Source organism: Halyomorpha halys, unplaced genomic scaffold (genome assembly GCF_000696795.3).
Source record: "Halyomorpha halys isolate HHAL.00 unplaced genomic scaffold, Hhal_1.1 Scaffold124.1, whole genome shotgun sequence".
In the NCBI taxonomy this organism is placed as follows: Eukaryota; Metazoa; Arthropoda; class Insecta; order Hemiptera; family Pentatomidae; genus Halyomorpha; species Halyomorpha halys.
The window spans coordinates 451,889-462,837 of record NW_027111282.1 but is presented as its reverse complement, the minus strand read 5'-3'; the positions used below and the strand labels follow the sequence as shown (position 1 = coordinate 462,837).

The following is a 10,949-nucleotide window of genomic DNA, read 5'->3' as shown; positions in this document are numbered from 1 at the left end:
TTAATTAAAAAAAAATAAATGATTATTTATTTTTTTAAAGTCTATTTGAAATAATTAAATAATCATAAATCTGCTGTGAATCCAATGAATCAAAAATTGTATTGCTTAGTATCATTGCATAATGAATACCAGTCTAATTTTGTGTGTTTTTAAAGAACATTAAAAATCTAAGAGCTTTAATTTAATTTTTATAGCTGCACTGTAAGCATCAGTAGATATTATACAGACATAAAGGTAATACAGGGAGCAGAATTTGGTACAGATCACTTCCTATTGATAGCTGACACAGAGGTTATGGTACAATGAGCTTCCTAAAATAAATGAAAATATAGATGCTAGGGTGCTAAGAGATGAAGAAAAGCAAGATCAACATAGGAACCACCTAGCACACACTCTGGTAGAAATAAATATTGACCAGAAAATAGACTCATTCAGTATGCAGACCAAAGAAATACCCCTGAGCACAGCAGGAACAATATGCAGGAAGAAAAATGTCAGTATTAGCTTGAAAAAAAATCACTGGTGGAACAAGGCAGTCCATAATGCAGTTAAAGAAAAGAAAGAAGATTGGAAGAAATACATAAAGGGAAAGATGGAAACTCAAGGCAAATTTATGTTCAAAACAGGAATGGAGCCAAGAGGATTGTCCAAGCTTCCAAAAAGTAAGTGTGGGAAGAACTTGAAGGAGAGCCACCAAGAAAACATGAGAACATTCTGGAACACTATTAAATCCCTCACAGATAAAACTGGAAAACAACTGTTCACCATCAATATCAGGGGAGGAAACAATATTGTAAAAGAGGAAGATATCCTTGAAACTTAGCGAGCCTATTACCAGGCAAGGTTCTCTGTGAAAGAATAAAGGGGAGATGGGATCTAAGAAGACAGCGTAGCAACAGTTAAGACAGCCTGAACACTCATCCAGACAACATAGACAAACACCATTTAGGAGGATGGTATACAGCAGTATCTGGATAAAGCTAGGTAAATAAGCTGAAATGAAATTGCACCAAAGCTTATTAAACACGGAGAAGATGTGGTTAAAATGTTCTAGAGCCTGTTTCACAGAACTTAGATAGAACAAATAATACCAAAGGAGTGGGAGGATAATATTATCATATCCATTAATAAAAATTGAAATCTAACCCTATGTGACAACTACAGACCAATCTGTCGGTTCTCAGTGGTATATAAGGTCTTTTTGTATGGTTGAGGGAAACTTTGAGCAGGGACAAGCAGCATTTAAACCAATTAGGCATACCCAGGACCACATTCATATAATGCAGATAAATTTTTGTTTGAAACTACGTATGATTCTTTCAGATTCATGCATAAAATAAATGAATTAATAATAAAAGAAATAATATTTATTCCTTACAGTATTGAGTAAAGTGGAATTTCCTGCAACCTTTGATAAGTTCTCTGCACCAATCTTTTTTTTGCTGGGTTGCTTTAATTTTGTCCTCCTATTTTCAGAGTTACACTTCGCTTTTTGTAGAGAAAATGTGTTATTTATACGATCACCTGCCAAAAACAATAGTAAAATTGTTACAAAGAGTTTTTAAATACAAACATAAAATTTAATGGAACATCGTTGATTGACCATGTGTAATTAATAAAAGAAGGAAGTTTGGGTGTAGGGAAAAGAACAGCTCAAATAGTACAAAAACTATTTAATAGGAGCCAATGTTTCACACCAGTTTATAGGACTTCATCAGGGCTAAAAAAAGATACAAATTACTAAACTTATGTAAATAGTGTAAGAGAATAAGAGGACATGAAATAAAAAGCAAACTAAGATGGGGCTGACAAATTATGAAAAAAAAGTATGTGTGAAAAATTATGGAAATTAACTAAGTGAATGAAGAAAACAAAAATAAGATGTACAGCGATAAGTATAAAAAAAATAAATAAATTACAGTATTAGACATAAAATAAATAGGAGAAGTAATAATATATAGAAAATTAGATATAAGATAAATATAGAACAGACTACTCATTAAAAGACAGACAATTAAGGAAATAAGATAAGAATTAATAAAGCTAAAGAAAAAAGGAAAACAAAGAACAAATCGACAACCACCTTTTGTTTTGGAAGAAAGTCACAGTGGGGAAGGCAGATGAGAGACAGATGCAGGAGTGGTGGAATTAGATGGTTAAAAAATGAAAAATGTATAAAAGAAATGAAATAAAAGAAAAATATATTAAATTTTAGATATTCTCCCATACCCTTAGTCTGCATTTCATTTATCTCACATTTTCACCTTGTTTTTACATTTATTGTAATATAATAACTGCTCTTTTATTACATAAATATAAACACCTTTGTACCTCTCTTCAAGTTAAAATATATTATTTTTTCTTCTTTGAATATATACTATCTTTATTGTATTATCCATTGTTTTGATTCTATTGCACTTATTATATTGCATCTATATCATCTTCATTTTATTATTTCTTGGAATGTATCATCTTTTGCAAAGAACATTGTGCTGCACAGAGACTAATCTTTCCCTTTGAATAATACGTCAAACAGTCATATGTGATGAATTTACTTCCTCTGCTAATCTCACAGAACTGGTTCTGGGATTACAACAGAATTGTTCAGTCATCTCCTCTGCATTTTCGTGCTCGCTTTTATTCTGAGTCTCAACAGAATGATCCATGGTCCCTTAGATGTTGCTGAATGGTGCTAAACATAGTAGGACCAAGAACATCCCTGTTGGGGAAACGTGACTGATATTCTCTCGGCAATGCACAATGTTCTCTGTGTCCAGTTCACACGATGTTTAGCAACAGTTATCAATATCTAAGAAAACATGTTTTTGACAAGGCCGTAGGCAAGTTCCTAATATTTCTAGAGAGAGACTATCAATGCGGAACTGCCAGGCCCCCAGCACCCAGTCGTCAAATTTTACAAAATGAGGAAGAAAAATAAATCTAATATGGCAGACAAAGGTGCTGGAATAGTATCGAATCCACAGAGGGCCAATAAAGCAGACCATAGTCGTCGGCAAGAACAATATCAATACGAGGTTGCACAATACACCTATTACAATAAAAGGAAAAAAGTAGAGCAAAATATCATGAATGCCGATGCTCCTAAGCAATTGACAGAATTGAGTAAGCAATACTACATTTATCAGGGCCACTAACCTTTGGCGTAACTATAGAACAGGAGAGATAAAGAACAAGACTTTGTTTGCAGCAAAGTGGAGGACATTTTGAATACCTGTTATCTTAAATTTTAATTATTTTACTTCCAGTAAATTATCTTACTATGCAATGTTTTACTGCAAACGTCATTTAAATTTCCTATCTACTTCAAACATGTTTCAAAATCTTATGCTTCAATTGTCAACACCATCTGTTTTTAATTACAGCACTGCTCCCCTACCCTTCATCATCCATATTTATTTTTAAATTCCATTTTACATTTGATTACAACTTGAAAGGTAATCACAAAAGTGAGTATACAGTCGGAAAGCTTACTAAAATGAGAAGTTCTTATGCAATTTGCAAAGCTCAGGCTAAAAAAGTTATTTCTGTAAGATAAATGCAATAAAATTAGAACAATTGATACAAAAAATATAATATAGAGAAGAAAAAGAATATATACAAACCTGAAGAGAAGTATAAAGGTGTTCATATTTATATAATAAAAGAGCAGTAATCATAATACTATAAATGTAAATAAAAAGTGAAAATGTGGGATAAATATTAAGTACAGTTTAAAGATATGGAAGGATATCTAAAATTTAATATATTTTTCTTTTAATTCACTTTTTTTATATAACTAATAATTTGTTTTTTTATTTTCCTTTTTTCTTGACCTCCATTAATTCATATCTTATTTCCTTAATTTTTTGTCTTTTAGAGTGCACACTGTTTATTCTATATTTCTCTTATTATTTATTAATACTTCTCCTGTTTTTTTATGTCTAATACTTTGATGTATTTTTTTTTTTATTTATAATTATCACAGTACATCTTATATTTGTTTTCTTAAACTTATTTTGTTGATTTATATATTTTTTCACATATTTTTTACACAATTTGTTAAACCCACTTTAGCTTAATTTTAATTTCATGGCATCTTATTCTCTTACACTATTTGCATATGCTTAGTCATTTGTATCTTTCATTAAACATGATGAAGTCCTACAAAGTGGTGGAAAACATTGGCTTCTAATAGTTTTTATACTATTTAAGCTGTTTTTTAGAACCTGGACCATTGTCCATTTATATAATTAATTATGATTTTAATCAGCAGAATATGCATTTACTTAAACATTTGTCAAATTTTTAAATAAAAGCTAATAGGCAGATTATAACTTACTTTTTACAATCATTTTTAGTAACAAAAAAACAAAAAAACAATTTTAACTCAAATAACAACTCACTTCTTGAGTTAACTTCAGGATGTACAAGTGCATACTTATCATCGACAGCAGAATTCCAACACAGGAAGTATGATAGATCAATTATTGTATTTGGATCACTTTCATGCAGACAGTATAGCCTGAAAAGCAACAATGAAAGATAAAAGTTAAATTTGAAAATATAAAGTATTAAATTTAAAAAAACAAAACATTAATTTTGGTTTTAGGATTAGTATTTATAACTAGGAGTACCATCAAATAAGAATTAATATTAGATTTGAACACCACATTTATGAAAAAACTAATCATAATTTAATTAAAGAAAAAAATAGTAACATGGAGCTGGAGTTGTGAAGTGATGATCTGTTACTATGATGGCTCCCAAATAGGAGAATCATAATGCGGATTTTTGAATCATTTTAAAATGATAACCTAAAAGTTGGGCATATGGAGAGCCAGGCTACATTGGAGAAAAACATACTGATCCAAGAACATATCTATTCCATGGGCAGCTAAGGAGAACCCAATAGATAAAGTATCAAATATTTGAATACATTAACAAGTATTTGATAAATATATTCATCGATTTAATTGATCACATCAATTCAATACGACAAATCATTAAAATATTTATATCAAGAAAACTAATAATTTTTGGAAAATAATTATTATTATGGATAAAAGAGAAAAATGTTCATTGTTTTAAAACTGTGAACTTAAGTAAATACTTAAGTAATGTATTATATAGGTGAATAAATTCTTAATACCTCAAGAATAACACATGCAGAGAATACTGAAACAGAGTTTGTGGAGGCAGAAATATGAATAATTAAGTCATTTTAAGAGTGTGTGTTTTTTTTTTTTTTTTTTTACAAGGGGGGGGGTGGAAATCTACAAAAGATAAGCCCATGCCTATCCGTGTGTGGGATTTTTACCCACTGAAACCAATGCCCTACACCTGTTCATTCCTCTCCACGGAACCGCCACTAGGCATTACTTCATGGAGGGAAATGACTGAGTGCTGCCTCGCTTTCTTCGTATGGTTTTCACGTTTCCATGCTAATCATGTCTTCTAGCCCTCCTCTCTTCCTGTCTCAACCGCATGAGGACGACTATGGTGAATCTCTTCACTGCGTTCCAGTGCTGGTCTGAGAGTGGATATAGCTCACCATAAATTTTTTGGTGTGATGAGTTCTCCACACACTCTCTCCAATTCTCTTCTTTCTGCAACAAAGCGAATGCAAGTGAAAAACATGTGCTACGCGGTTTCTTCGACAGTCAGGCATCCAGGGCATTCTGCGGTGTTGGCCAGTTTGAAGCGGTACTGGTAGGTTCTAAAGCAACCATGTCCGGTCAAATATAGGGTAATGTAAAAATCCACCTCACCATGTTGGCGGCCATACCACGTGCCCACATCAAGTATTAAACTGCGAAACCACCTGCCGGAATCTGCAGCCTCCCAATGCTGCTGCCACTGGTCAATGGTTCGATGGTTGAACTTCAGGAACCTTTTTTAATGTGATCCTCTGTTGACTTCATATGTAATTCGCGATGCAATTGGCTATTTCTTATGAACCAAGGAGCATTAACTGCGATTCTTAAGACTTTATTTTGAAAAGATTGTAGTTTTTTTCTTTACGTGAAGGATGCCATTCTCCAGACTTCACAGCAGTACACAGCCTGAGAATTGTTTTAAATATAAGAACAGTTGTTTCTGGTTTTATCAGTTTATCAGTTTTAACAGTTTAGTTTGGAATTTCTGTTTAGGATAGGATATAGCATTGCTAACCTTGCATAAGTTTGATGTTGATATGGTGATTCCAGGTAGGCGACGATCTAGGTGAATTCCCAGGTATCTTACTGTTTCACTGGCAGAATTCCATTTCACATTTTTACCTTTAAGGATTAGATCCGGTGGTTCTGGTGGGCATTGGAGAGTAAAAACTTTTGAGTTACATTTTTCAATGTTCAAGCTAATCATCCATTTAGTGAAATATTGTTCTAGATCATTAAGGTGACTTTGCAAAGTGTTTCTAGCTATTATTATGTCATCATGTTGAGAAAACGCAGCTGTATCATCAGCGAACATAGCTATAGAAGTGTGTGTGGACTGTGAAACTATGTCGGGAAGGTAGAAGTTGAACAAAATGGGAGAAAGGACTGAACCTTGTGGAGTACCAGCATGGATTTGTCTAAGGGTTGAATTTTTGTTATTAATTCTGACAGAAAATGCTCTACCATTGAGGAATGAGCTCAGAATATTGTATAGGTATTTTGGAGTGCCTGCTTTCTTTAGTTTATATAGGAGACCTCGATGCCATATATATGCCAGACCTTATCGAATGGTTGTTGGAAATCTAAGAACACTACCACGGTGTGTCTCTTTTTTTCGAATCTGCTCATTACAAATTCTGATAGTCTTGCCAGTTGGTGAGAAGTGGAATGACAGTATTGAAAACCGAATTGAAAATCAGGAATAATTTCGATGCTCTGAAAAAAAGAATTAAGATATTTTTTTATAACTGATTCCAGTAATTTTCCAAAAATGGGTAATAAACTGATAGGTCTATAGCTGCTGATTTGTTTAGCGTTCTTACCAGGCTTGTGAATTACTATGAGTTCGGCTTTCTTCCATGTATCCGGAAAGTATCCAGTATAAAGGCAACTGTTAAAAATTTACGTGATAAAAACGACAGCTTTCCTGGGTAACATTTTGATTGCTATGACTGGGATCAAATCATGGCCAGGACTTTTCTTTACCATGAGCATTTTAATAAGGTCCTGGATTTCTTTTGGGGACGTGAATTTAGGTTGGAGCTCAACTGTAGCGAGGGGGAGATTTAAATGCTTATTTCTGTGTTAGAGAATGTTTTCTCAAAGAAATTAGCAAACACTTCAGCTTTTTTGGTGTCACTGGTGATGAATTCATCATTGTCTACTAGACTTAGAATTTTTTCACGTTTATCCAATAGACGTCGCCTTCCATAATGAATGGTCCTTTGGGTCTAAATTTTCCACGTATCCCTGATATTTAGAATACGCCCATTCATCCAAATCCTTTTTAGTTTCAGGTTTGAGGTGGTTCCATTTATTTTTGTGAACAGGGTTTCTAGTGCGCATCCACTGTCTACCAGTCCTACTCGGACCTTTCCTTGAGCCATAATCTTCCTAGCCTGGAGAACCGGAAGTGAAATGACCGCCGTTTGCGAACCACCATAGGCTTTCTGGATGGACATTACCGCTGTGATGGGCATTGACTCTTCACCCAGGAGAGGTTTTAAGGCCTCTGCAACCTCCTCTTTGGTGGTGAAATCATCCAAATCTCGCTGCTCGAAAAGAGACTCCTCTGTCCAAGTCCGCACTTCTGCCCCTTTGCCAAGCACACCCTTCACTGAGCTTTTTAGTAAAGCAAGAGATTGCTCTTTCTTCCTGTCCAATTAGAGTAAAAGGTCGCCTTTATTAATTTTCCAGACCTTTGTGATTGATGAAGCCATTTCCACCATCGCCGGATCTTCTCTCACCTTTCGTAGGACATCTGAGTAGGACTGGCTCTCCGGTATTTTTACTATGACTGCAGCAGGCCTCGGTGGCTTAGGGCGAGGTTTCTTCCTAGATATCTTTCGCACTTCTTACCATAGCTCTTCTTGCTGTTCTCCACGCTGAACTGCATTAGATCTCTGAGGGTGATTTGCATTATGATGCACCACTGGTGCATTGGGTTGTGCAGTTTTCTTCTTTTTTCCAGTGTTCTTCCTTTTAACGCCTGTTAAAGAAGGTATGGCTACTGTTCCTTCTGATTTAACAGCTTTCTTCCTAGGTGGACTTACCTCCTTCGTTTGGGTGTGACCGTCTGCAGTTTTGATTGGGAGTGCAGCTGTTTCTAACTTTTCAAAATACAGTTGGATTTCACATGCAAAACTTCTTATCTTGCCATGCACATTGTTCTTGATGCGGATGAAGGAGAGAAGCTGTTTAATCTTGCTCCCAAGATTCTGCATCACCTCTGTTGTGGTAAGTCTTATGGCATTAAATGCTACAATGGCCAAGTCATTTGTGTGTTTTTTTTGTTTATACGAGGGTCGGTGGAAATCTTCAAAAGACACGGATAGGTACGGGCCTATCCGTGTGTGGGATTTTTACCCACTAAAACCACCGCCCTACACCTGTTTCCCACCCTCCATGGGACTGCCGTTAGGCTTACATCATGGGGGTGAGTGGCTGAGTGCCGCCTCATTGTTTTAGACTATCTCCTGGTTCGCCTATCTTTCTCCTCATGTCTTAACTTCTGCATCACCTGTGCAGCAAATCGTTGGCCTGCCATCCAATAATCTTGGATAAGCAGCATAATATTGACGATATTATCTGCTGTCGGTCTGAGCCGCAAAAGCGTCAGAACTCTCTTCTTTCTTCATGAAAGCGATGACAGAAGAAGAAAACGTGTTCTGCACTCTCTTCCATTCCTGGACACAATGGACATTTTCCAGTCTCATCGAGCTTAAACCAATACTGGTAGGCTCGGAAGCAACCATGCCCTGTGATAAACTGGGTGATATGATAATCTACCTCCCCGTGGTTTCTATTCACCCAGGCCTCGATATTGGGCACCAGCCTGTGCGTCCATCTTCCACTTAATGCCATATTCCAGCGATGTTCCCATTTTCTTAGAGTCTCCTTTCTTAATACGTCTCTTGGAATATAATAAACACTATTATAAGAGCGGCTCCTCTCATCTGCGATCAGCTCAATAGGTGGCATCCTGGCCACCACGCAAGCCGCTTCGTATGAGACTGTACGAAACGCGCTGATCACTCTTAGCGCACACCAACGATACACCGACAGCATCTTCTGTAGGCCTCAGTACCCAACGCATCCTTCCATATCACAGTTGCGTAGAGCAGAATAGATGGGACCACATAGGATATCAACAACCTACGGCTGTTCCTGGGTCCGCCTATGTTGGGCATTAAACGTGATAGTGCGGTGGTTACTCTAGCCGCTTTATCACTCACCAGCTGAATATGTTTTCTGAACCGGAGTCTATCATCGATCCTTACCCCGAGGTAAGTCAAAGAAGGCTTGGACTGGATCTCTTGCCTACCCGCTCTCAAGGTTATGCTTTCCCTCACTTTCCTGCTACTGACAAGAAGGGCCTCTGTCTTACTGTCTGCTAATTGCAACCCTACAGATTCTAGCCAATCTCGAACCGAAGCGACACATTGGTTGGCCTTTAGAATGAGCTCTTCTTTATACTTTGCTTCGACGACCACTGTGATATCATCAACAAAGCCCACTATTTCGGAACCCTCTGGTAGACTAAGCCTAAGGACTCCGTCGTACATCGCATTCCACAACAGAGGTCCCAGCACCGAGCCCTGGGGTACACCGCCAGTCACCTTAAACCTTCTCAAGCCGTCATCTGTTGAACATATCTAGGTCCTATCCTTGAAGTAGTCATGAATGATACTTCTGAGGTATTCAGGGACGTTCATTACCAGTAGGGCATCCAGGATGCAGCTCCATCTTGCTGTGTTAAAGGCACTCCTTACATCCATCGTGACAATAGCACAATAGCATTTTGCACCTTTTCCAGCCTTTTCCACCACCAACGTGATAGCATCTACTGTGGATCTTGCTTTCCGGAAGGCAAATTAATTCCTGGAGAGGCCTGCCACTCCTTCTGTGAACTCTTGTAGCCTATTTGCAATGACCTTCTCCAGAGCCTTCACAGCTATATCAAGTCGGGTGTGTGTGCGTGTAATCTTCAAAAGACACGGATAGGCCCATACTTATCCGTGTGTGGGATTTTTACCCACTAAAACCACCGCCCTACACCTGTTCATTCCTCTCCATGGGACCGCCGCTAGGCATTACTTCATGGAGGGAAATGGCTGAGTGCCGCCTCGCATTCTTCGCATGGTTTTCACGTTTCCATGCTAGTTACGTCTTCTAGCCCTCTCTTCCTCTCTCAACCTCTTGAGAACGACTGTGGTGAATCTCTTCACAGCGTTCCAATGCTGGTCTGAGAGAAGCATATAGCTCACCACATTTTCTGGAGTGATGCGTCCTTCACACTCTCTCTCCAATTCACTTCTTTCTGCTGCAAAGCGAATGCAAGTGAAAAACACGTGCTCCGCGGTTTCCTCGACAGTCTGACATCCAGCGCATTCTGCGGTGTTGTCTAGTTTGAAGCAGTACTGGTAGGCTCTAAAGCACCCATATCCGGTCAACAATTGGTTATGTAAAAATCCACCTCACCATGCTGGTGACCATACTTGCCCACATCGGGTATTAACCTGTGAGTCCTCTAATTCTTCCTGCGTGATTTGTGGAAAATCCGTAATATATGTATTGTCTATACATTCAGTAGTATTCGCCTGTTCAGGGAATAGTGTTCTGACAATACTGTCTACAACATTCGATCACGTGGGGAGCTGCATCGTGCCTTTACAAAGTTTCTTATGCGCTATTTTGTAAGGTCTACCCCATGGGTCTGCATCAACCTCATCACAGAGTTCTCTCCAGCACTGTCGTTTGCTTTCTTTAATGGCTTGTCGGAGGTTCCTTCTA

The 10,949-nt window shown here is 37.4% G+C and overlaps 1 protein-coding gene across 3 annotated transcripts in view; it reads right to left on the bottom strand.

Moving 5' to 3' along the window:
* Positions 1-10,949, bottom strand: part of LOC106678122 (probable serine/threonine-protein kinase DDB_G0282963) — a 50,439-nt gene that overhangs the window by 31,471 nt on the left and 8,019 nt on the right. For all 3 annotated transcript variants that reach the window (XM_067049304.1, XM_014416453.3, XM_014416454.3), the window contains 2 exons: positions 4,404-4,522; positions 1,379-1,524 (listed from right to left, as the gene is read on the bottom strand). In XM_067049304.1, the coding sequence (XP_066905405.1) occupies positions 1,379-1,524; positions 4,404-4,522 (265 nt within the window). The remainder of the gene's footprint in view (positions 1-1,378; positions 1,525-4,403; positions 4,523-10,949) is intronic.